This window comes from Grampus griseus, assembly GCF_964374135.1.
Source record: "Grampus griseus genome assembly, chromosome: 1".
Taxonomy (NCBI): domain Eukaryota; kingdom Metazoa; phylum Chordata; class Mammalia; order Artiodactyla; family Delphinidae; genus Grampus; species Grampus griseus.
This window is the reverse complement of record NC_139017.1, coordinates 80,459,079-80,485,649: the sequence shown is the minus strand read 5'-3', so window position 1 is coordinate 80,485,649 and position 26,571 is coordinate 80,459,079. Positions and strand designations below refer to the sequence as shown.

General features: G+C 44.7%; 1 protein-coding gene across 1 annotated transcript in view; it reads left to right on the top strand.

The window, feature by feature from the left end:
- CD101 (CD101 molecule) overlaps positions 1 to 20,305 on the top strand; it is a gene marked incomplete at both ends in the record, with an annotated part of 33,750 nt that extends 13,445 nt beyond the window's left edge. The window contains 6 exons of the mRNA XM_082659135.1: positions 53 to 439; positions 3,820 to 4,200; positions 4,904 to 5,308; positions 8,705 to 9,115; positions 11,957 to 12,352; positions 20,070 to 20,305. Coding sequence (XP_082515261.1) covers positions 53 to 439; positions 3,820 to 4,200; positions 4,904 to 5,308; positions 8,705 to 9,115; positions 11,957 to 12,352; positions 20,070 to 20,305 — 2,216 coding nt within the window. The remainder of the gene's footprint in view (positions 1 to 52; positions 440 to 3,819; positions 4,201 to 4,903; positions 5,309 to 8,704; positions 9,116 to 11,956; positions 12,353 to 20,069) is intronic.
- Positions 20,306 to 26,571: the final 6,266 nt, after the last annotated feature.

Below are 26,571 nucleotides of genomic sequence, written 5' to 3'. Positions count from 1 at the left end.
AAGGATAGATGCAGTGGCCTCTCTATATATCTGCCTTGCTTTTGTTTCCTAGTGAGAGATTTTCAAGTCAACATCACGGCTGAGAGCACGGTTCCTGAAGGAAAACCCTTAGAACTGGTTTGCCTGGTCATGGGCGGTGGCCGGGACCCACAGCTTCATGGCACTTGGTTCTTCAATGATATTGAAATGGCCCACATTGATGCTGGTGGAGTTCTGGGTCTGAAGAAAAACTATCAAGAAAGAGCAAGTCAAGGACAGCTCCAGGTTTCAAAGTTAAGCCCCAAGTCTTTCTCTCTCAAGATCTTCTCTGTGGGGCCAAGGGATGAAGGTGCCTACAGATGTGCCGTGGCGGAGGTGACAAGAGCTCAGATGGGCTCCTGGCAGGTGCTCCAGAAAAAACAGTCACCAGACAGCTACGTGCACCTGAGGAAGCCAGCAGGTATGTGAAGTCGGGGCCAGACACGATTGGGCTGCTTTTAGATGCCCTCCTTTGTGAGTACAGGATGCCTTCATGGACACAGGGGAGGTCTTCTGAAGTCAGGTGTCAATCAGATCACTTTGAGGTGGAGTGGAGTACTGCAAAGGAAAGCACCCAAACCAGCTGAAGACCTGAGTCCTATTCCTGAGCCATTAAATGGGCCATGATCATGAACACACTATGTACTTCACCTCTAAATCTCAGCTTCTTCAACTGTAAGATAATGACATCTAATCTGACTGTCCTTAAGTACGTTCTTGCCATCTTAGATTCTTTGATTCTATTTGCTGTTATTTCTAATTTTTGTCCATTGGGTATTCTTTCAGCAGAGAACACCTGTATTAATGAAGCCCTCTGTCTCCTTGTTGTGTGCGCGCGCGTGTATGTGTGTGTGTTTTGAGTAGATTAAGAAGCAAGAGCTTACACTTGCCCCCTTCCTGGGAAATAAACACCCACGTTACCCCTCCTACTCCTGCGACATCTTTCATCAATTCTCTATTATCTTAAACTGATACTAAGTCTTAATTCTGCACCAAAGCATGACTCAGAGTAAGAAAAGAAGAAGTAAATGATAGTGGGCAGACTCTATTGCCTGTATGTTGTTATGATGTCGTGAGATGCCTATCCCAATGGGTCTGAGTACCTGGAAGGCCACTCAGGTCTTGTTTAGTTTCTGAAGGCTGGGTGACCTTAAACGTGTTTGAATTATCAGTGCTTTTTGTGTGGAGAGAAAACTGATAAATCCGCAAGTAATATTAGGATCCTCTGGGCTGGGTATTAAATTCAAAGTCTAGGAAAATGAATTGCCCCAAATTTTTGGTTTTGCAAAAACCAAAATCAAAAACAAACTAAAAATGAAGATATCCTTGTTGTACTTGCTCACTGGAGGCCTCTCCAAAGATAGAAACATTCCCCTTCCATCCTCTTCTCCATCACCCCCTTTGCTGGGAGTGAAGACGCACAGCTTTGGCCTAGAGTGGCGAGCCAGGAAGTGTGTTGGTGGTAATTTTGACACTAAACATTTGTTCTGACTTGCTAGGATTCAGAAAAAAACTATGTAGGCGTGTTTACATATTTACACAGAGCTAAATCTCAACTTCGTGTATCTGTCTCTGCTGGAGCAGGTCTGTAAATCTTTCATAAACTCAGGACATAGGAATTTGTGCTAAAGAGACCTAAAGGTGTGCTTCATGGCACACAGATCACGAGCCTATCAAGTAGTTGGTCTTCCCAAGCTAAAAATAATCCTTTGTGCAGGCTGGAGTCCAGCCTGTTTCTTTTTACGTAGAATAAAAAAAGGTTATTAACAGATTTATTAAAGATCCTGTTGAGCATTTGGTTTTGAAACTCAAACCATTAATTCAAGTATGAGCAGAGTTTTATCACTCCGTGAATGTTTTAAACAGAAGAGGGTACTCCCTACTGCTATGCATGTATACCTTATGCATGCGTGGTGAGTGTGTTACTTCTTACCGAGAGGCAGTAACGACCACAGTAAACTAAGGAAACTACAGTTAAAAAGACAAAACAAAACAAAACTGAAGCTGGTTGAAGCTAATCATAATGGTTATATTTGAGTAGTGAGATTATGAGTAATAATTTCCCCTCTAATTTCTAAACTTTAGTTATGAGTCTTTTTTTATTATTTTTTTTTTATTTTTGCGGTACGTGGGCCTCTCAGTGTTGTGGCCTCTCCCGTTGCGGAGCGCAAGCTCAGTGGCCATGGCTCACGGGCCCAGCCGCTCCATGGCATATGGGATCTTCCCAGACCGGGGCACGAACCTGTGTCCCCTGCGTCGGCAGACAGACTCTCAACCACTGCGCCACCAGGGAAGCCCATGAGTCTATTTTTAACTTGAAAAAAAAATTAAGTATAATTATGCCTCTAATACCCAAAATTTGGAAGCAAGTTATATATATGTAATAGATAGATAAATAGATATAGATATATTAACCTATTTGTGGACATTAGCCTTCATTCTGCCTTTGTAACATATACATTTATACATAAAGTGCTTAAAGACTGAACTCCTTCCTCAGCAGAGAAGATCAATTTGCAGATTCATTTAGATCCTATTTAAATTTCTAATGCCAGTTCTATTTTGTTTTCCTGGGAATTCCCTGGTGGTCCAGTGGTTAGGACTCCATGCCCTCACTGCCGAGGGCCTGGGTTTGATCCCTGGTCGGGGAACTAAGATCCCACAAGGCCAGAAAAAATAAATTTGAAAAAAAATCTATTTTGTTTTCCTTTTCTGGCTTTGAACTCCTCTGCTTTCACAAAGTGCCTATCATGACGCACTAACGCTAATAGCTCACCTTTGCTGGGTACTTCTCCTTGCCAGCCGGGGTAAGCCCTTTGCATGTACCATTCATTTAGTCCTCTCACAATGCATAAGGGAGGTGTTATTATTACCCCCATATCTACAGGAAAGGAAATTGAGGCGTAGAGAGGTCCACTATGTTGCCCAGGATAATTCTGACAACAGTGACCTTGACCTGAAGCATGAGGCTGGGCTGCCTAGGATGCATGAGCTTGAGGGATCTTTACATTGCCCACAAAGCACCCAGGACAAGGCCTTGCACAGGAAGTATCTGTTGAAGGAATGTCTGCGTTTCTACACATCTTTAATTTCCCATCTGGAAGCCAGATTTACATTTATTGTTTTACACTATAGTTCAGATATAGGAAGGATCTCGCTTCAACAATATATATGAATGAATATATGATTTGAAAAAGAGAAATGTATATGTATGGGTAAATATATATATTTAAAAAAATACTTGGGGGGAAATGTATATATATATTTATTGTATATATATATATATATTTATATATACCTACATTTTCCCCCAAGTAATTGTTTTTTAATGGCAGTATTTTGAACAGAAATATAATTAACAATACTCCTTCACTGTTCAGAATATATACCAATTAGGGGAAGGTAAGTAAGAAGAGGAAGGTCATTTTGAACTGTGAAAGTCTGAATTCTAAAAAACTAAACACGGCTTCATTACTTTCAGCCTCATACACCAACTGTAATTAATTTAACAAAATATTACCAGATGTTTTCCCAACTAGATGTTCCTAAGGAACAAATCACTAAAAATTAGGGCAAATTATAAATGGTTTAAGTGTAAATAAGTTCTCCTGGTATTCTTTCTGCTGTTTCTACTATTTAAGTGTTGATGAAATCTTTTTTTCTGGGGGTGGTGCAGGAGTGAACAACCTGATCGGATTTGTCACAAAGTTGTCAAGTCCTAATTAATGAGATTTCACCGTTTTTTAGAAAAAATTTCATTTACTTGAAATAATTTTTTCTTTTAAAATCTGTAATCCACAGCAAGATATGTGGTCATGTCTACCAAGAACAGGAAGCAAACAGTGTGGGAAGGAGAGGCATTAACCCTTCTCTGCAAGGTAGGTGGAGCTAAAAGTCTCCTGTCCGTGACCTGGTGGCACATCCCACAAGACGAGACAGAGCCGGAGTTTGTGGCTGGAATGGGGCAGGACGGCACCATGCAGCTGGGTGCCTTCTACGGGCAACTCGATAAGCACAGCAACACAAGGCTGGAGAAGACGGACTGGGACACCTTCCAGCTGGAGATCACCTCCACCACCATCACAGACAGCGGCATGTATGAGTGCAGGGTGTCTGAGATGCCCCGGAGCAAGACCAGAGATCAGAGCTGGGCTCAGATGTCAGTCACTGTAAAACCTCTGAGTAAGTGTCAGGGAAATCCTTTTCTGAACTTACGCATCTTCAGTATCTTCCTTCTGCAGTGGAATGCTGTGGAATTCGATTGTGTGTCACCCTGAATCCCCTAGTTATGGTACGTGTACCCCAGGACACAGAGCAGAGTCTCTGGCTACCATGTCTGTCAGCTGATCTCTGAAGTTTACTCATCTTTATAGAGATCATCGTTAGAGTGCAACTTGTAAATTGTTATTCAAGGCTAAAAACAAAAGCGTATGAATTGGAATAGACTTAGAAAAGAGATATGCCAAGTGGAGCGGAGCCTCATGCATTTCAGGCTTCTGACAGCTGCAGCCCTGGGATTGCAGAGTCTCTTGGAGCACGTGCAAAAGAGTGATGGTGCACCAAGGAGTGGGGATGAGGGAAGGAGGCCAGCCAGTGGGGCCGGGGAGCACCCCACCCACTCAGCGGCAGCTGTCTAAGCAGCAGACTGGAGAAACACTGCCTGTTTGTTGTCTCTGCTGAGAACACTCTTTAGAAGAGGGTCAACTTTAGAAAATTGAAGTCAGACTTCAGGACAGACTGTACTGTGAATCAGTTTCTACCCCCACGTATTTGATACTCCCAGCGTATGAACACATAGTTCAATGTGAGGAGGCAATGACTAGGACAACTTGTACCTCGATTTGCTGAATGTATTAGAAATTGTGTTTCACGTTTCTGCCCACAGAGTCAAGTTTACATGTTAGTCTGATGAGCCGTCAACCACAAGTGAAATTAACCAACACCTTTGACCTGTCCTGCATAGTGGGTGTTCGCTACTCTGACCTCAAGGTTCTACTCACCGTGACATGGCAGTTCCAGGCAGCTAGATCTCGAGCCTTTGATCTGCTTCTTCGAATCACCCATAATGGCACTATTGAATGGGGGAACTTCCTACCCCAGTTCCAAAAGAAGACAAAGGTTTCACAGTCTTTATTTCGTTCTCAACTCCTAATCCATGATGCCACCGAGGAAGAAGCAGGAGTTTATCAGTGTAATGTAGAAGTTTATGACAGAAGTTCCCTACACACAAACGGCCCCGTGAGGGCTTCTGCCATCTCTCACCCATTGAGGATCACTGTCACTTTACCAGGTAAACACTACTTGAAATTAATCCTGCTTTATTTTTAAACATTCCTCCCGTTTAGGGTAAGTTATAGAATTAAAGCATAGAATACCTTTTCCCCAAGTTTGTATTATAAGTAAGCACCATATGTAAGTGATATACAGGAAGGGAGGGGGAGGGATAAATTAGGAGTTTGGTATTAACAGATATTCACCAGTATATATAAAATAGATAAACAATAAGGACCTACTGTATAGCAGAGGGAACTATATTCAATATCTTATAATAACCTATAATGGAAAAGAACCTGAATAAAAATATATATGTGTATAACTGAATCACTTTGCTGTATACCTGAAACATTGTAAATCAACTATACTTCAATTTAAAAAAGGAACCAGAAACAAACACACACACACACACACACACACACACACACACACACACAGAGGGATATCCAGGTTAACATTAAGTCAATATGCACAAAATGGCCATACTGGTTTTTGTTTTTGTTTTTCTTTGGCTGTGTTGAGTCTTTGTGCCTGAAGGCGGGCTTTCAATAGTTGAGTTGAGCTAGGGCTACTCTTCATTGCGGTGCGCAGGCTTCTCATTGCGGTGGCTTCTCTTGTTGCGGAGCACAGGCTCTAGGCGCGCGGGCTTCAGTAGTTGTGGCATGCGGGCTCAGTAGTTGTGGCACACGGGCTTAGTTGCTCTGCGGCATGTGGGATCTTCCCAGACTAGGGCTCCAACCTATGTCCCCTGCATTGGCAAGTGGATTCTTAACCACTGCGCCACCAGAGAAGTCCCGCCATACTGGTTTTTAAAACATTGAAATACTTCCACACTGACGAATTCTAACTGTTGCCCCTTCCCCATTTCCCATAAGTCCCCACTACTCAGCAACTAAAGGGAACCACGTGGCACAGCAGGGGACATCTAGGACCAGATCCAGTGGTGAGGAATTCTTTCGGATTGGTCAGTACCCATGCCTGATCAGTCATTAAATGTTTAGAATGTGTCCCCTGGTGGTATGGATAATGTAAATCCCATTAAATACATTTATCCATTCATTTTGATATGTTAATATACAAGAGTTAGAGAATTTATGATTACAGTCAAAATAATTTACCTTGTCAGTTGGTAATAGAGGATAGAGATTAAAAGTAAGACACAACTTGGCAAATTCTGCTGTGCTGGTATCTTTCATGACTTCCATTCTCTTAGGGCAAAGTGTTCAAGAGGCTTTGACGTCATTTAGACCTGACAAGCACTGGATAGAAGCATCACTTTAGACAAGGCACCTTAATCTGTCCAAGCCCAGTGACCCCCATATGTAAATTGCTGATGTGCAATTTAAAGATGGCGACACATTCCTAGTACAGTGCCTGACACACCAAGCAGATGTTCAAACGTGGTAGCAGTCATTATCTCAGCTACTGAGCTATATTTTTGGTAATAGCAATGATCTCCTTGTTGATTAACTCATGCCTTAATTTACTTGTCCTTTCTGATGTATTCCAAATTGTTGGTTTAATCCTTTCTTCTTAAAACTTCTCTTTTCTTGACCTTATGACACAAGATTTTCTTGGTTTCCTTCCTGACACGCCGACTGCTCCTTCTCATTCTCTTTTGCAGAATCCTCCTCCTTCACTGACTCATCCCTTTGGGTTTCATCCTCAACTTCCTCTCTTCTCATTCTGTACACTGTCCCAAAGTGGGCTTATTCCTACCCAGGGATTCAGGCTATATGCTGACAAATCCCAAATTCATTATCTTGAAATACTTCTCTTCTGATCTCCAGACTCATCAATGCAATTGCCTCTAAGACATGTCTACACTCACTATGTCAAAACATAAATACACCATTATTATCCCTCCAAAGCTACTCCTCTGACGTTGTTCTCCATGTTCCCACCATCCATCGGTGATCCAAGCAGGAAACCTGAGTCATCCACTACTCCTCCACGTCTACCTCATGTCCAAACTCCCATTACATGGCAAGGTCCTTTACCATCTGATACATTTATGTCTTTCCTGCATCATCTCTTTCCACTTTCCATCTTGAATTTGAGCTCCAGCCACACTGAACTACTGGAAGTTCCTCACATACTCTATGCTCTCTCTCATTTTTAGTCTTTGTTCAAGTTGCTTCTTTTGCATGGAATTCCTTAACCCCTTCTCCATCAGATTAATTCCTATTAACCCTTAAGACGTAGCTTAGAGATATCTCCTCCAGGAAGCCTCCCCTCACTCCCACATTTGGGTTAGACAGTCCTGCTGTGTGCTCTGACAGCCACTTCTGCATACCTCTGTCCCCCCTGGGTGACACAATCCTATAATCTCTAAGCCTCTGTCCTGTACTAGTCTCTTCCTCTAAGCAGAGACTGAGGGGAGGGATCCACAGAGCCTGGAATAGTCTGGCACATAATATAGTACATGCTTAATAAATGTTTGTTGAAGGAAGAGTAAAGGGACCTACTGGGAGCATCAATAAGCAGCCACAAAAGTAGAACTGGTGACGTCAGCAAGAAGATAAGCATAAGATTTGGAAGCCAGGCTTTACCGTTCATCTTTCTGACAAAGCAGGAAAGCTCTGGGTTAAAGGATAGTTGACTCCATATCCGTACAATGTTCCCACAGTCGAGTGGCTGCAAAGAAACGCACAGTTGTAATAGCCCACGTACAACTTCCTCTTGTTTACCCATGTTTGCCGGCAGATACAATTAGACTTAGGCAAACTGTGGATCTAGGAGTATCTGGATAGTGAACACACAGACAAAGCATTAATAGGGCCACTTTCTCTCAATTTGATTTATGAAATGCTATAGAAGAGAAGATGTCGGTGCCAAAATACTGAAGCATTTTCTTTTCTTTTCTTTTATACTGGAGTATAGTTGATAAACAATGTTGTGTCAGTTTCAGGTGTACAGCAAAGTGATTCAGTTATACATATACATGTACGTGTCTATTCTTTTCCCATTTAGGTTATTACAGAATGTTGAGCAGAGTTCCCTGTGCTATACAGTAGGTCCTTGTTGGTTATCTAATACTGAAGCATTTTCATGTGGAAGAGATTGGCTTTTCTGCATAACACTTCCTCCCTGCCCCACACTCCCTATCCCACGCCTCCGGGGCAGGGGTAGAATTAGGACCAGTGGATGGAAGTTATGGAGAAGTCAAATTCAACTTGATATCAGAAAGAGTCCTCTGGTGGCAGCATGTCCAAAGGTGGAATGGGTGCTTTGTCAGTTAGTGAGTTGTTCAAAGGCTGAATGAGCAGTTAGTGGGGCTGCTGAAGAGGGAATTCACACATTTGATGGGTGTAGGAGGTATGGCCCTAGTTGACCTCCAATGTCCCTTCTACTTTAAAGTTCTATTTTCTAGCAAAGTAACAAAAGTAATGGTACCATTCTTTTAATTTAGAGAGCAAGCTGAAAGTGAATTCAAGTAGTCAAGTCCAAGAGATCTCCATCAACTCCAACACAGACATAGAGTGTAACATCCTGTGCCAATCCACTGGAAACCTTCGGTTGGCTGTTACTTGGTACTTCTCTGCCACGTCCACTAATGCAACCTGGCTGAGGATCCTGGAAATGGACCGAACCCACGTAGTAAAATACGGGGATGAATTTCAGACCGCATGGAGAAAACAAAAATTCCACGCCGATAAAGTTTCCCAAGACTCGTTTCAGCTACACATTCTGAACGTGGAAGACAGCGATCAGGGCAAATATCGCTGCGCTGTGGAGGAATGGCTCTGGTCTACAAATGGCACTTGGCACAAGCTTGGAGAAAAGACGTCAGGTCTAACAGAATTGAAGCTCAGGCCCACAGGTAAACCTTGCAAGTATATTCTCACTCATCTTTCTGTAGAATTGCCGTCTTCTCTTGGGCAGCTGTTCTATGGAGTGATTAGATGAAGGTAAAAATATGACCTACAGTCATAGGAATAGTGCCCACCTGCACAGTGACTGCAGGACTGGATAGCCCACCAGAGCAGGCGGGGGTCCCTTTGAGTCAAGCTGAGATTTGGAGAAGCTTAGATGGGAGCAAGATCCCTTTGATTGGTTTGCTTCTCAGCCTGACAGGCTGGTCTATGCAGCGACCCAGGGTATCGTATCTCCAGCTCTCTGTAAAACAAGCTGTGTCACTCCAGTGGGGCTCTACTGTAATTTGGCAGAAAGAGAGTAATACAAAGCATATTTCTCCCACTGTGAACAGAAACTGTCCAACTCTATAGGGATGTATGGAGAGACTGCTGTTCAACGTTTGGCTGCCTAAACATAAGGCAAATAGAAGTAGTCACCTGCTGGAATGGCTTACTGAGGGCATCTCCTCCTCCTCAGGAGATCTTTAAAAATGAAATAGAGGGCTTCCCTGGTGGCGCAGTGGTTGAGAGTCCGCCTGCCAATGCAGGGGACGCGGGTTCGTGCCCCGGTCCGGGAGGATCCCACGTGCCGCGGAGCGGCTGGGCCCGTGAGCCATGGCCGCTGAGCCTGCGCGTCCGGAGCCTGTGCTCCGCAACGGGAGAGGCCACAACAGGGAGAGGCCACAACAGTGAGAGGCCCGTGTACCACCAAAAAAAAAGAAAGAAATAGAAGTTCCATTCATTTGCATTAGTCTAAGAGTGCCGTGGTCTAAATGTGGGCAGGGTTGATTAGATCTGTCAGCATTAGTTAGGTCACCTCCAATGTTGATTAAAATTAAATGAACCTCACAGCTAAGGTTTGGGAGCTGGCCAAGATCCAAAAGCACGATGCAAATAAGTTAATCTAGTTTGGCACTGAAAATTCTATTTTCAGTGTAACATCAAAAAATAAGATTATAATGAACATTGCTATGTGTTAGGCAATTAGGAATCCAAAGATAAAGAAGGCAGAGCCTTAAGGAGCTCGCAGTCGGCTGGGAGCAGCAGGGGCAAAGTAGCAGCTGAGCGCGAGGGTCTCTTCCTGCCGCTCTGGCCGCCCTTCTCCATGCCCTTCCTCTCCCTGCTCAATGCAGGTGTTCATCAGGGATACCTGAGACCATTTTTCTTCTCTCTGTGCCTTTCAAAACCTCTTAAATCCCACCTTGGCGGTACCAACTACCACCTTCAGTGAAACAGCTCTAAGATTTTATGCTTAGCCCCCATCTCCTGAGCTCCGGGCCTTTCTACCCATCTGCTTGTTGCACATTTCTACTTGGTTGACCCAGAGAGCCTCACATTCAGCATATCCCAAATCATCCTTATGTCCCAAATCATCATGATGGTGTTTATCATCTTGGCCATCCCACAAGGCTTATGGCCACTCCATTCTCCATCTGGGTGGCTGGCATCCCTTTCTCCCAGTTGTCCAAGCTGAATCTTGACAGTGTGTGCCCACCCCTTTAAGAAGTGCGCACCATTTCTTAGCTCAAGCCAGCGCTTCCCATTCAGAAACGTGGGACCAGTGCTGTTCAATCTTTTAGTCTATCAAGAAATGCCTAAAATCTTTTTTTGGTGACGTCACTCATTTTGGAATGTCCATAATGAATTCAAATTCTTTTAAAATACTGAAGATGTCAAATAAAACATATTTGTGGGCTGTGTGTGGCTGGCTGGGAGTAGCTAGCTGTGTACCCTGGTGTAGGAAGTAAGTTAAGGAAGAGGCCCCAGGGAAAGATACTGAGAAGGATTCGTAAGAATTGTAGGAGGGATGCTTTCTCTTGAAATCAAAAGAGGAGAGGATATCAGAAGAAAATGGATTTCAGTGACAGAAACTGCAGAGAAGACAAAAAAAGACTGGAAGGTCTCTTGAGCTGGGAAATCGGGCCTTTTCTGGGGACCTCGGCCAGAGCCTAGAGATGAGATTGGAAAGCTGATGGCAATGAAGTAGGGAGTAACTTGAGGTGAGGAAGCAGAGGCAGTACCATGTAAACTAATATTTCACATGCTTCTCTATAAAGGGAAAGAGAGAGTAAAGATGGTAGCTAAAAAAGAATGTAGGATCAGACAAAGATGTTCTTTTAAAGATAGATCAATAAATATGTTTGTAGTAGAGTTGAAAATTTAGTGCATACTATAATTTATTTTGTGTGTGATTACTCTAGCGTTCCAAGTCCTCACCTGTGAGTTAAAAGGGGAACATTTTAAAAAAGTAAATGTCAAAATCTGTTTAAAATTTAGTCTAATCCAATAATGTAAATAGTCTCCTTGAGTGATATTCTAACACATGTATGAAAATGCTCAGTCTCTTGGGTAACCTCCTCTTTCCCTGCGTCTAATACCTGAGGTGAGATCCAGTGTATGGGAGGAGGGTAATTTGCAAAAACAAAAACGGGTAGTGGTGGAACATGGGACTTGAGGGGCGGGCTGGAAGTTTCGAATGGCCTTTCTGGGAAGCAGAAGGGAGAGCTGAGCCGGGAGAAGTAAAAGCAGCAGGGCAGAACATCCGGCAAAGCTGGGTGGTTTTCAGTGTCAGGTCCAGCAGGCAAGAGGCAGACTGATGAAGGGAAGTGGCTGGTTTGATTCATAGCAGAGAATGTTCTGGCAAATATGGAAGAAGGATAAGGGTCAAGGAAAAGTGTTAAAGATGAAGGACCTGATATCTAAAAATTATAAGATGGCATCCCTTCAATGAGAAGTAGACTTTTCAGAGGAGGTGTCCAATCTAAGATCTGGGTTCTTCTCGAACTTACCGCCATTTTATTTCCTAGGAAGTAAGGTACGCATCTCCAAAGTGTCCGGGACAAAAAATGCCTCCGAGCACAGCGAGGTGGCCATCCGCTGCAGCCTGGAGAGTGCGGGCAGCCCAGCCTCCCTGTTCTCTGTGATGTGGTACTGGAACAGAGAAAATTCTGGAAGTAAAATGCTGGTGCACCTGCAGCATGACGGCTTGCTGGAGTATGGCGAAGAGGGGCTCAGGAGGCGCCTGCACTGTTACCGTTCATCCCCCGCAGACTTTGTCCTGATGATACATCGAGTGGAGATGGAGGATGCTGGAATGTACTGGTGCAGGGTGGCAGAGTGGCAGCTACACGATAACCCAAGCAAGTGGGTCAGCCAATCATCAGACGAGTCACAGCGTGTGGTGCTCACGGTGCTGCCTTCAGGTAACTAGCGGTTCATCTGTCATGGCTTGCGGTCAGGAGAATCTTTGTCTCCCCTCCTATGCTTTCCCACCCAGCTATGTTTTGCTTCTTTTCAGACTGAAAACAATTTACAGATTCCCGAAAGAAAATAACTTCGCCATTTCTCTCAACAGTAAGTCAGTTTGGGCAGACAAGGTTACCTGAGGTTTTGGCATGGACGTTTAAATGTCAAGGGCATCTGACCTCCTCCCCCACTTTCCCTCTTAAACAAAAAAGCCATCAACATTGTATCCCTTTAAATAACCAAATAATGTTGGAGGCAGACATCCTTACCTCTTGGGTAATTCTCCAATCTCAGAAGGCTGACCTGTGGTGGGAGTGAGGTGAGCAATAGGGACATGGTGACTTTGTGTTTGATCTGGTTGAACCAAAATCAGCTATATCTACATGCTCCCTGAGTCAAAACGAACCCAACAAAAAAAAAGCCTTTCTCAACGAATAAGCGACAAGCTTCTTATTGATGTGTTCAACAAACTATGGGAGTTTTGGTCGTGATAGTCATTGGGTGTGCCTCTCCTGACTGCACCTTGAAAGTCATCAAGGGAGGAAGTGTGTCCCATAGAACTTGTTTACAGGCTCTGGCAAAAAGACAGCTGCTTGAAGACCATTGGCCAAAGGGTGACCCTTCTCTGTGTGGGAAGGTCAACTTATCCTGCTTTAGGAGGTGTGTAGAGCAAGAGGTCGTGAAGGAGGAGAGGGCTTCCTTCCAGCCAGTGCGATGCCAAGCATGTAACAGGCATTCATTAAGCAAAAATTCCTCCAGCCAGACCAGTAAATCTTCCCAGGTGACTAAGGAGCCAGTAGATGTTGTAGCCTGCTCATCCTCTGAGCCATTTCTTTCTGGTGGGGTTTAAGGATAAGGCGAGAGGTGAGCTATAGGTTAAACTTACAGTGAGAGAGGGTCACTGGAGAGGCAGAGGTGTGGTCTTGCTGCCCCATCCCAGGAAGAGTAGAAAGGATCAATAAAGATAACATCCCTACAGCACCAGCTAGCTTTGGGGACAGTCTGTAGGAGGGAAAGAGGGCTACTGAGAACGGATGGTACCTTCTCAGAGTTGGGACAGTTGCATCCCAGCCCCAGCAAGGCTTCTAGAGTGGAAGTCAGAGTTATCTAACTTGTTCGCTGGGGTCCATCATTCTCGTCCCCTGACTATTCTTCAGCAGGATTCTTCTCCCAAGTATCCAGGCAGGATTTATCTTCCTATCAGCTTTTCTTCCATTCCAACAATTATAGGAAGTCCCCACCCTGAGCACATTCCATACATGTTTTCCCACTGGAATTCCTAGGCTCTGTAGATTCAGCCGTTTATGCAGTAGAATAAATAGATAATAACTGTAAAAAGTGTATATTCTGTGGCTAAAAAGCACATCTCCTCTGAGACAGGTGGGATCGTTCAAAGCATATATATACTGTTCATCTTTGTGGAAGTCTTATAAAACAGCTGTAAAATTTTTAAAAAGATCAACTCTGGAAAGAAAATGTTACAGACTGAATGGTCTTTGTATTCTTCACAACTGAAGGAGCTGGAAAGCCTGTGCCTTGAGAACCTGAGGGTTTTCATTATAAGTACAGTTAAGTGTTCCCAAGTAAATCTGTATAATATAGCATCTCACTTCTTCTGCCTGGCTGTTCCTTTCTGGTAGTTGTGAAGACAGTGTGGGTGATGAAAAATCCCAGGGTTTGGAATCAGACAAGCCGAGTCTCAAATTGCAGCTCTATCACCTCCCTACTAGCTATGAAGTCATACCCTGGTTACTCAGCTTTCTCATAAAATGAGGATTATGGTACAAATGCATATGAAGTATCTAGCACAGTCCCTGGCGTACTCTAAGTGCTCAACAAACGTTACCTCCTTCTCCCCTTATAACTCCAAACATGCTAGCGATGCGTGTGCGCGCACACACACACACACACACACACACACACACACACACACACACATCTACCTATGTATATATCTATTTATGTGATAAAATACTTTAATTTCTTCAATAAATAACTATATGAGCTTCTGAGGACACACAAAAAATATATTATGGAATCTGTTCCCACAGAGCTGAGTCTGGTGGGGAAGTAAAGTCCAACGTGATACGTGTCATGAAAGAAATAGTCTCAGGATACTAAGGAAGGAGCAGAGGCAGGGCTGGGATGAAGAGCTGGGTTGGGAGGAGATCTGGAAAGGTTCCCCAGAGTATGGGGCCTATAAAAAGGAAGGCACATGTTTTGGGAAAAGGAAAGTATATGCTAGATGATCAGAGAAACTGTGGTAGGATGGCAAGAGAGGAGGCTAGTGGGATGGAACGGGTACAGATGTCAAGTGGGTCTTTTGTTTGGAGCTAGGGAAGATAAGCTTTCCCATGGAAGTTACAGAGTGTCGTTGAACAAGTTCAGGCAGGAGAGTGACACATCAGATTTGCATTTTAGAAAGCTCTTCCTGGGAACAGTGTTAAAAATGAATTGAAAGGGAGGTAGGCACAGAGAAGGGAGAACTATTTGAAATTGATTGTAGGGACCCAGGTGAGACAAGATGAAGGCCTGAATTAAGGCAGTGCCTGTGAGGGCTGAGAGAAAGACAGGCATTCTGCATTCCATATTAGGAGATGGGGTCTTCAGGATTTAAAGGCTGATTAGGTGTATGTGGATGGTGAATGAGCAGAAGAAGAGAATCGAGGATGAATACCAGGCTTCTGGCCTAAGATGGATAGTGGGGACAGTCACTAAATGAGGTAATATAGGAGAAAGGACTAAAGGGGAAGATGAGTTCCATTTTGAATAAGTTGGACTGGAATTGAGTTTGGAGTACCAGTGAGTCATCTAGGGAGATCTGTCCAATAAACTTCAGGATCTCCAAATGAGATCTCTACCAGAGTTATAGATTAGAAATCATCAGCTTATGGCCTATAATGATGCCCAAGAATGGATCCCTGAGATACACGGCTATTTCTCGGGGGACTGCAGAAGAGGAACCTGTGAAGGAGAGTGGAAGGAGTAGCCTAGAGGTAGGAGGAGAACCAGGGTATGGTGGTATCACAGACACCAAAGGCAGGAGGGATCAAGAGTCGGGAGAGCCGACAGACTCGACTAGTGCAAAGAGGCCAATTAAGACCCAAATAGGAAAATATCCATTGGGTTTAACAATATAGGGCAGTTACAGAAAAATAGTGAGAAAAGTCAGACTGCAGGGAGAAAGTGGGCGCATCAAATCCAGTTCATGCTTTCAAGAGCTTTGATGTAAACGGAAAGAGAGAAGACGAGCAAATGGCAAGAGGTGCAGTGAAGCTTTGCTTTGTTTTGTTTTGGTTTGAAGATGGTAGGGACTTGAGCACTGTTACATCTAGAGAGAAAAGAGCCAGTAGAGAGGAAGAAGAGGAAGATTAGAAGAGAATGGTTATGACTGACAGTCCAACATCTTTTTTTTTTTTTTTGCGGTACGCGGGCCTCTCACTGCTGTGGTCTCTCCCATTGCGGAGCACAGGCTCCAGATGCACAGGCTCAGCGGCCATGGCTCACGGGCCCAGCCGCTCCGCGGCACGTGGGATCCTCCCGGACCGGGGCACGAACCCGCGTCCCCTGCATCGGCAGGCGGACTCTCAACCACTGTGCCACCAGGGAAGCCCAGTCCAACATCTTGAGTGAACTTATATCACCTCCTGATTGGAATGCTCCTTCCTGGTACCTGTCCCAGATCAACACCTACTAATCATTCACCAACCAACTGAACTGCCACTTTCTCAGTGACTTAGCTTATTTTCTTAGTCATCCCACCTGTGTAACATCCATCCTCAGTGCCACACAATACCTTCTGAGAAGGCAAAGACTGAATGTCTTGTTCTCAGCACTAGCACAGTGCTTGGCACAGAAACAGTACTCCAATACTGAATCCGTGTAGCTGCCCTCCTGGTCAGGACCAGCCTGTGTATGAATAAAGGCCAGTTGAAATACAATAGGCTACCAACTCTCACTTCTCAAATGGTTTTCTACCACCTTTATTTGGCACTTCTGGGTTGGGTTAGTTTAGGACTACTTGATAGAACTGTGAAGCATATAGATCCTGTGAAGGCAGAAAAGTTGAGAGGTATTTCCCTGGTGGAACGCACCTTGCATTTTTCCTCTCCATCTTACTTCCTTAGCTATGACGAAGCCAAAGCGGGGGCTACAGCTGCTTGAGTCTTTTTGTATCTCATTCTAGAGAATTCTCTGTGATTAATAGGCAAGGCTATAAAGCTTTCTGGGGACTGGATTATTTGTAATAGAATGGTATTTGTCACTATTTCCCAGCTTTTGGGGGGTAAGGATATATTTAGAAAGTGGATTCTCAAAGGAGATATGCCCCTATCACACTGATGTTTCTGGAGAGAACATGCTATTTTATCAACGCTACCCCGGTGCTTCCAACAAGGCCTGGCACATAGCGCTCGGTTCAACAAATGCTTGATGAAAAATGAGCAAGCGACTCTTCAATGGAGTTGAAACTGATGCTGTAAGGGGCTCACTTACTCTGGGATGCGCTTGTATCAGGTTACCTAATCCTGCTTTCAGTTCTTGGCAGGAGCCACCCCTCCCACACGGCCACACCTGGCACGTCAGCTGCCCAAGTCTGGGGTTGGGGGTACGTTGGTAGCCCCCTCATCATCCTCCACCTTTCTTCTCCTAAAGTCGGTATTTCTTGGGTAATATCAGAAAGGAACGCTCCTCATGATGTGTTTGGCTGGGGGTAGAAGCAAGTTACAAACTAAACCTTGTGATGCAGTGTTCTCATTATACTTCTGGCTCTTCCTTACAGACCTTGTACTTGGAGCACTGAGCACTTACTCAGATTGCTTCAAAATGCCAAACCTTAATGGTTTTGAATGTCACTAATGCCAATCCAGATACAGGTGAGAGGCAGATGGTGGGAATGGTGACTGTGGGATCCAGAGCAAACACCGCCCTCCCAGGAGAGGTAATTTAGAAGCACTGACAGTTTCTAGCTGTTGGCCAATTCGGCACTGCGAAGGGCACACTTTGTCGTCCTTGGATGGCAGATTGCTCGAAGCCCAGCCCCATTTAGATAGTCAAGCCCTCTGGCAGTCCCTTCACATGGAAGGTTAGAGTCTCAGTGGCAGAAAATCCAAGCGCCAGGTTTCTTTCCACCTTCTGTGTGCCGGCCCCATCCCCCCCAACATCACACCACCATCCTAGCAATGGTGACCCACGGGTGCCGCGGACTCTTACCTCCCGGTTCTCTGCCTCTCGTGATTGGAACAGGAAGCCAGAGTCTCCCAAGTAATCATTTGACTCTCAGCTGAATGTCACCCACCCACCCAGGGGACAGGGAGATCAGAGAGTCAAGGGAGAGACGTTGGCTGTGGAAGGACACGGCCAAGTCTGCGGTCCCTGAGTGAGGAATCATCAGGTTCAGCCCTCTTTTCTGCCTGGTCTCTTGGGAAAAAGTCACCTATGATTTTCCTAACTTTCTTAGTAGCTTTCTAGCTGATATTTATTTCTTGCTGACTCAACAAATGTGCTAGGCACTGTTTCATGCTTTATTAAGCATTATCTCATCACAACTCTAGAAATTATTATCCTCGCTTGATTGACTAGGAAACTAATGATTAGAGAGAGAGGAAAAGTAATTTGTCCAAAGTCAATAGCAGTAAGTTGTAGAGCCAGGATTTGAACCCAGCTCTCCTTGAGACATAGGAGGTGCTCAATCCCTACTCTGCACAGGAGTAGTGTGAAGTAGCAAGGCCAGACCTCTTACCCACTCTCCAGCTCTATTCTCTTTCAGCATTTCAGTCTGCACTTCCTTCTTAACCATACGCTTTCAAATGTATTCAGGTAAGACCTGGGAGAAATATTGTAGTCAAGCCAGGGCCTTGGAGAGAAGGGTCAGGTAGGATGTGGAGAGGAGATGAGAAAGAATTCAAAATCTATCTTTATCATTGCCCACCCTTTCAAAAACAAAAACCAAATCTAGGGTGGAGAATATAAATGAGACCAGAGAAGAACCGGGCCACAAACCCCCGTAGCTCCTTGCCAGCCCTGTTCAGAGCTGCCAGGCTAACGTTCAGTGATGGTCTTTACTCTGGGTAACATGATGATAGCTACTCCTGGGTTCCTGTGTGCGCAAATCACTCACACAATTGACTCATTCTTTAGTCTCCATTGATGACCTATGAGCAAAGTGCTGCACAAGGGGAAAAGATACGTAAGACATAGGCCCTCTCCTCCCGGAGTTTACAATGCAGGAGCTGGACACAGGTTTAGATTCTTTCTTAACCTCCCACAAAGAGATGTCCTTCAGTGTGCAAAATGTATCTGCAATGCCAAAAAAAAATGGAATTCTTGCAGCATGAGGTTGGTCGCAATGACCTCTAAACCTGTCATCTTCATCTCTAAGCGTCTGTAATCCCATGAATCCTACAGCTTAACCTCTGAAGAAGAAAGTGCTTAGGTCATTACAGTTTTCCAATAAAAGCACAGCTACTATTAGCATCAGATTTTTCAGAAGAGCCCTGGTTTTGAATATCCTGTCATAAACAAATGTAGTCAGAAGACTACATTTAATAGTTGGTGTCTCTTTAAGCATATGTCTTTGTGCATCGAGAGACTGAATCCCTGTCCTTTGACTAGTCACCTGAGGCACTGCTTCCTGGAGCCTGTGGCACTGGCAGTTCTCTCGCCTTTGCTTCCCTGGCTGTGTGGCCAGGAACCCCTCGGGGGCTGCTGGTGCGTACTCTGTGTGTCCATGTGTTGATAGCACTTCCCCTCGGACTGCAGCTGCCAGATGCTTCAGCATGCCTTTATATAGTAGCCTTTGCCCATGTGGTTGCAGTGAATCCAGTTTAATTCAGATCAGCAAACGTTATCAGGCACATGTGCTAGGCACTGCAAGGACTATAGAAACAAAGGACACTGTCAGAGCTACTCAAGTAACTGTGATGACAAAGATGGTTAAAAGGGGATGAAAGGGGTCTAAACAAAGGCATGTGTGAGAAGAGGATAGAAAGAAGAGGAAAACTGCCTGAGGAGAGGTGGAAGGCTGGAGTGATGGAGAGTGAGGCCAGTAGGACCTCGAGGATATGATGCAGTGAGCACGCCAGGTAGAGGTGATGGTAAGAGCAAGAGGGGAAAGGAGCTGAATGGGGGTGGGGGAGTGTGAGACCAGTTTGGAGATTCAGGAAGGGATGGTGCTTCTTACTTGTAGCTGCTGTTGTTCTTATCAGGACAGTGCAGAGCATGCGTGTGCGCGTGCGCGTGCGTGTGTGTCTGTGTGTGTTTTCAGAAGCAGCAGTGGGAATAACTCAGTTAAAAATTCAGGACCGGCAACAGAGTTGGGAACGAGGGTTGAATTATAGATATCTTTTCTGAGGAAAGAAGATTAAAGGAGAGGTTTTCTTTTCTGTTTTGTTTTTCTTTCTGGCTGTTCGTTTTAAGTAGGTCATGGGAACCTCTGGTGGTTGGAAATTGTTGGGTGAGGGGGAGTCAGGCTGGAACAGGCCATCCTGGAGCTCTCTTCTCCCAGCTCCCTTCCCTTTGCTCCTCGCATGTGATTTAAGGGGCACACTGCCGTTTGGCCCCGTTATTCTTACATATATTTTCCTGTAACAATAAATCCCAGAAGTGTTTATAACTGATGAGTACAAATAAGCTGGAGACTAATTATTCTCTTCATTTTCTTCCTTTTTGTCGCAGAGCCCACGTTTCCTTCCAGGATCTGCTCGTCAGCACCTTTACTCTATTTCCTCTTCATCTGCCCCTTCCTTATGCTCATCCTTCTGTTCATTTCCCTCCTCTGCCTGTACTGCAAGGCCAGGAAGTTGTCAACTCTGAGCCTAAGCATACAGAAAGAAAAGGCCCTCTGGGTGGACCTGAAAAGGGCTGGAAGCAGGACCGCACACAGATTGGAAGAGGACGGTGAAGACAGTTGAATCCCGAGAGGCGCCTGCAGCCCTGTGGAAAGAGTGCGGACTTTGAAACTGGACTGACCAGGAGAGGAGTGCCCCCTGCCTCTGTCCTCCTCTGAGTCTGCGGCCTGGGGTGAGGTACCTAGGACTCAGAGGGAACATTTATTGAGCGCGTATGTGGTGCCAGAAACCGTTAAGTGTTTCTTCACGTGTCACCTCATCTACCCATCGCATCCCCCACAGGAGCTAGGTGACTCCGTTACACCGTCTTCCGCTTGCCACACCTCACGGGGCTTAGGTTCTGCGTCCATAGATCTGTAAGGAGAGGAGTACCTCCCTCACGCAGCTGCTGGGGATTAAATGAGATCCCACGGCAGAGCCCAGGGCGATGCTCCCCTCTCTTATGTCACTGATTCCCTGGACAACACTCAGTGTTGGAGCCACACACTGGCTCCAGGTAACCTTTTGCCTCCAGATAAGACACGTAGGAAAGGACCTGATGCCAGCAAGGAAAAGGGGTTGGGACTATGCCCTTCATTCACATCAAATCTGCCTCCCAATCAGACTGTGGCTTCCTTCAAGGCAGAAATCCCATGTTCTCCTCCACTCCATCTCCATCCCATCTATAAATGCCACTGACGAGCAAGCTCTGCATAGTAGGTGCTTCATCAGTATTGGTTCTTTAGTGAAAGGATAAGGTATTTTGTAGCCAGACTTTCTTTCCTTTTTTTTTTTTCTTTCTTTTCTCCATAAGACTTATTAAGTCATTGCTAAGGAAAAACTTTTTTTTTTTTTTTTGCAGTACACGGGCCTCTCACTGTTGTGGCCTCTCCCGTTGCGGAGCACAGGCTCCAGACGCGCAGGCTCAGCGGCCGTGGCTCACGGGCCCAGCCGCTCCACGGCATGTGGGATCTTCCCAGACCGGGGCACGAACCCGTGTCCCCTGCATCGGCAGGCGGACTCTCAACCACTGCACCACCAGGGAAGCCCAGGAAAAACTTTTTTAAAAAATTTTGCAACAGTGCTCCAGTCAGCTCCCCAAGGCCTCATATCTCCCTTTCCTCCCCACACCCAAAGTTCCATCTGGCTCCTGGCTCTTCTTAGCCAAAGCCTTGACCTGACAGCACCAGGTAGCAGGAAAGGTGGCTGCGTCAGTTATCTGAGGGCAGAGGAGTTAACAGTGCCACTGTCCTGTCCTGCTCCGGCAGGGGCTAGGAGTTCAGGGGGAATAGTAATTTAGCATCCTCTATTCTCAGCCAGGAAAAGTCAGGAGGAGGGGGATGGGGAGTGTCATGGCCGAAGGCTTCCAACCACTGTCCCCTAGGAGATAACAACTGTCCCCACTGGGCCTGGGGTCCCCTCACCTTTGTTTCAAAAGCAGCTTAGGCCCTGTTGTAGCCAGAATTGGAAATCAATCAGTGCCACCTAACAGACTTGAGAAAACACATCTATTTATTATCTATGTGATCAACAGGGTTGCTTTAACACTCATTAATTTGCATTTCCAAGGCTAGCAATTTATTTTTAATTATTTTATCAGGCACACACGTCCTCTCCAAACATAATTAGTTCCTTTGCAAGGGGATTTTTGGTGGCTATGAGAACTCGCACCGCAGGCCTATGGGTTCCTTGATTTCATCTCCCTTTGTAGCCTCATTTGAAATACTCCAAATGTCTTTTTAAACAGGTCAGAGCATTTATTTCTTCTCTCTCAGGTAAGGGAGCAAATTTTTCCAAAAGCAAAGCTAATGTTAAGATTTCTTAACATTGAAGTGTGATGCTCCCCCCACCCCCGCCGTTATTTCCAGAAACCCGTATTTTAATTGAATATTGAAAGGAAAGAGAATGGGATTGAGCCCCATCAGAGAATCGGAATAGATCCTGGTGCTGCCCCCATTTCAGGTACTCTTACCCCCAACCACTGTTCTCCCTCCTTGCCTGGATACTGCCTTTCAGCTCTCAGCTCAAACACCAGTTTGTCACATTTGAATTCAGCACAGAGACTGCACAGACCAGACACTCAAATATCCGACTGCCCCACCCAGAGCAGAGCATGGGAATGATTACTGCCCAGTGAGCACCTCCTGGGTATCGAGCACTGGGGTAGGTGCGTGGGATCCAGTGGTGACTCAAGCAGACTCCACCCTGCTCCCCTGGGACTATCACCTAGTTTTTTCTGGATGTTCTGTTTTCATTAATGGGAACTAGATAGAGCACGTTGGATTTTCTAGGAAGTCACACCACACCATTTGGCTTATAGTAGTTTTCAGGTAACAGAAACCCCAGCGTCTTCTTTCTACTTTTCTGAACTTCTTTAGAATAAAATTTGTTCTCATCCAATTCAGCAGGCATTTTTTACGTGAAACCTCTTCTCTCTCCAGTTATGCCCTTGGTCATTTTAGTTTTTCAGTCTTAACAGAGAAGTTTACTTTTACTCATTGATTTCAGCTTTTCTATTCTATGTCACCACCTGGTTTTATTTTCAGCTTCTTGTGTTAGTAACTCCTCCCTGGCAACAGGACAAACCTCTGTCTCAGGAGTCGGCTACCTGTAGCCCACAGGCCAAATGTGGCCCACTACCTGTTTTTTAAAATGCAATTTGTTGGAATGCAGGCACTCCCGTTTGTCTAGATATTATCTATGGCTACTGTCATGATATAATGGCTGAGTTGAGTAGTTGTCACGATAGACTCTATGACCTGCAAAACCTAAAATGTTTACTATCTGGCCCTTCATGGAAAAAGTTTGCCACTCCCTGCTCTCTTTCAGTGGCTAATGTTCTGTCAGTTTTAGCCATGAATTATGTTCCTGGGAAACTTGATTTGAGGTGTTATATCTGTATCTGTTGTATATCTGACGACTTTAATAAATGATCTTAGGCTGTCCGGATTGGTGTCTCGTCCAAGCAGTTCTGACGCATGAATCCTCTCTACCACACTCCCACTAACGATGAGAAACTCATCACCCCAAGGCATTCCACACCATCAGGTTGAGTTGCAGGACAAGATGACACAAAGAAGAGTAAGACATGACTACACTCCTTTCATTATTTTCAGTCTATTGAGATGCATGGATAGGAACAACTGTTTTATGGCAGAAGATGAATGCAGTTGGTAGAAGGTCACGTGCCCTAATAGTTTCTCACAATGGTACGGGAGTTACTATTCATCCCAGAGTTTCACGGCATCTCCGTGCAAAAGGGGCTGGTATTCCTTTCCTGCAGGTAAGAAATTGAAGCTCAGAGAGGTTAGGTTTATCCAGGATCACTCCACCATAGGCAAAAGAGTAAGAGCTCAAAATGAGGCCCACTGACAAAAAGTTCTGGACTCTTTCCACAATCAACACTGTGCTCAGTACATTGATATCAGAAAAATCTGGTGATCATAGTATCCACCTCATATGAGGATCAAATCAGATACTTACATGAAGATAAGTTTTAAACCATTTCAAGTCATAAATGAAAGTAGGCATAACCCAGGTTTTTCCAGGTCTTACCCATCCATGCACATGAATGAAATTGAATCAACAATAATCCAAGTTCTACATACTTTTGCCCCAGAGTCTTGGCCATCTATAAAGTGTTCTTCAAGCATTTCTAGGGCTTCCCTTGGATTCTGGGAATTCATATGAGTTCACAAACAAGTCCCCTCCCACAGGGCTTCCTGCTGTTCTGTTCAAATCTATGAGCTCCCATTGCAGCAAGGATGCTGGAGCATGTGAGATGCCAAAGCTAGACGGTGGTAAGCAAGGAAGAGTGCCTAACCCTCATTTTGTCTTTGCATGACACTCTGTTTGGATTGCAAACAGGTCCAAGATTGTTTGTGCCCCCATGTCTCTATAAAGATTTTCTTGTGAAAACAGTTCCTTTTAGCTTTCGTTTAACATCTCCTTTCTCCATAGGGTCTAGACACCAGCCTGTCTGGAACCAGTCTGCGAGACAGGCCTCACGCTATGCTCTCCATTTCTTATTCTCGGCTCCTAGGAACCTCTGAAACGTCTTCATCACAGGCCCCCTTTCTCCTGCAACGTGAGTCATGCAAATTGAGCTTGTGGGAGGCTCCCCACTCATCAGACAGGTCCAGAGAAGTTGGCATTCCCAGTAGGCTCAGCTCAGACTTCTGTTATGCTGGCTTTTAATTTTTATCCCCTAATGCAGTAAAGTTCTATGGGCAATGACAAATCAGAGACAACTTCACAAAGGAGGTATCATTTGAACTTTAAACTGTCAAAAGATATTATGACAGCAGAAGTTGGAGTAAACAGTGGTCTGGGGGCAGAGTTAGCTTCAAGCAAAGCATCGTGTATAGAATAGCTTTGTCTTGATTTAAGTGTCAGATTTATGGAGGGGAGCAATGGGAGATAAACATGGAAACGTAGTTAGGGCAAACTCTAACTGCGGTCGGGGAAGGGCAGGAAAAGAAATCATGAGCATGGGTAAGAACTTGGACTTCATTTGGTGGACAGGGTGAGCCATTGGATGTTATCTAGTAGGGAAAGAATAGCTGTTCTTTAAGAGAATTGAAAAAGCAGCAGCTCAGGCGATGGATGAGGGTTGTGGGCAAGGGCTGTGGCAGAACCAAGGTGAAGCAGGATAGCATCCTCAGCAATCTCTTCTACTTTCCCAAGTTGTATAATGGAGATAATACCAATTTTATGAGGGTTTTGAGAACTGAACAAAATTATCGAAAAGTTTCTGGTATTATATCAAGCTCACAGAGGTAGCTAATATATATCTGTTAAATACGACATATGTTATCAGATTCTTCTTCTGTTTAAAGAATATTTGTTAACCGAATTTTCTACTTAAAAGTGTAGGGATAAGACAGAGTTACATTGTTCATTATTTTTGTTTGTTTGTTTTTTGCGGCGCGCGGGCCTCTCACTGTTGTGGCCTCTCCCGTTGCAAAGCACAGGCTCTGGATGCGCAGGCTCAGCGGCCATGGCTCACGGGCCCAGCCGCTCTGCGGCATGTAGGATCCTCCCGGACCAGGGCACTAACCCGTGTCCCCTGCATCGGCAGGTGGACTCTTAACCACTGCGCCACCAGGGAAGCCCACATTGTTCATTATTTTAACTGGCTTTCTATTTACTTTATCTTTTTGATACTTGCATTTATGTTTAATTTACTTGCTAGAAATTTGGAGTTTCTACCATGTCATCTCTGAATCCAAGGCTCCTTCTGCACCAGTTCTGACTGCCTAATAGAGAGGTTTTGACTAGAAGCATATTTATCACATTGAACAATTTGCTGAGATGGAGGACCACATTGGATAAGGAATTATTAATAAGTTCATACATTGTAAATAACCAGCAAATGAAAACTCAAGTTCGTTACATCAGGATGGCTGAAGTTGAAAAGACTGACAATATCAAATGCTCATAAGAATTTGGAGGAACTGGAATTCAATACACTACTGATGGGAGTGTAAATCTGTTCAACTATTTTGTAAAATAGTTCGGTAGTTTCTAATTAAATTAAACATACATTCACCCTATGACCTAGCAATTCCATTCCTTTCATTTACCCAAGAGAAATGAATGCCTATGTGTACCAAAAGACATACACAAGAATATTTATAGCTCTATTCATCATTGCTAAAAACTGGAAACAAACCTATTGTCCATCAGTAGTCGAATGGATTGGTTATAGTCTATATATACCACAGAATACTGCACATTAAAAAAAAAAATGAACAGGGCTTCCCTTGTGGCACAGTGGTTAAGAATCCACCTGCCAATGCAGGGCACACGGGTTCGAGCCCTGGTCCAGGAAGATCACACATGCCGCAGAGCAGCTAAGCTCGTGAGCCACAACTACTAAGCCTGAGCTATAGAGCCCACGAGCCACAACTACAGGAGCCCACGCACCTAGAGCCCATGCTCCACAACAAGAGAAGCCACTGCAATGAGAAGCCCGCGCACCGCAACGAAGAGTAGCCCCGGCTCGCCGCAACTAGAGAAAGCCCGCGTGCAGCAACAGAGACCCAACTCAGCCAAAAATAAATTAATTAATTAATTAATTTTTTAAAAAATGAGCAAACTACCAACTTACACGACAATATGGAAGAATCTCACAGCATTGTTGAGTGAAAGAATCCAGACACAAGAGGGTATGTAGTCCAAGAATGAGCAAAATGAATCCATGGTGACAGAAGTCAGAATAATGATTTCCTCTGGCAAGGGGAGCGTTGACTGTGAGGTAGCATGCAGGACACTTCTGAAGCAACTGAAATGTTTTTTATCTTTATCCAGGTGGGGGTTTCCTGAGTGCATGCATATGTAAAAAGTCA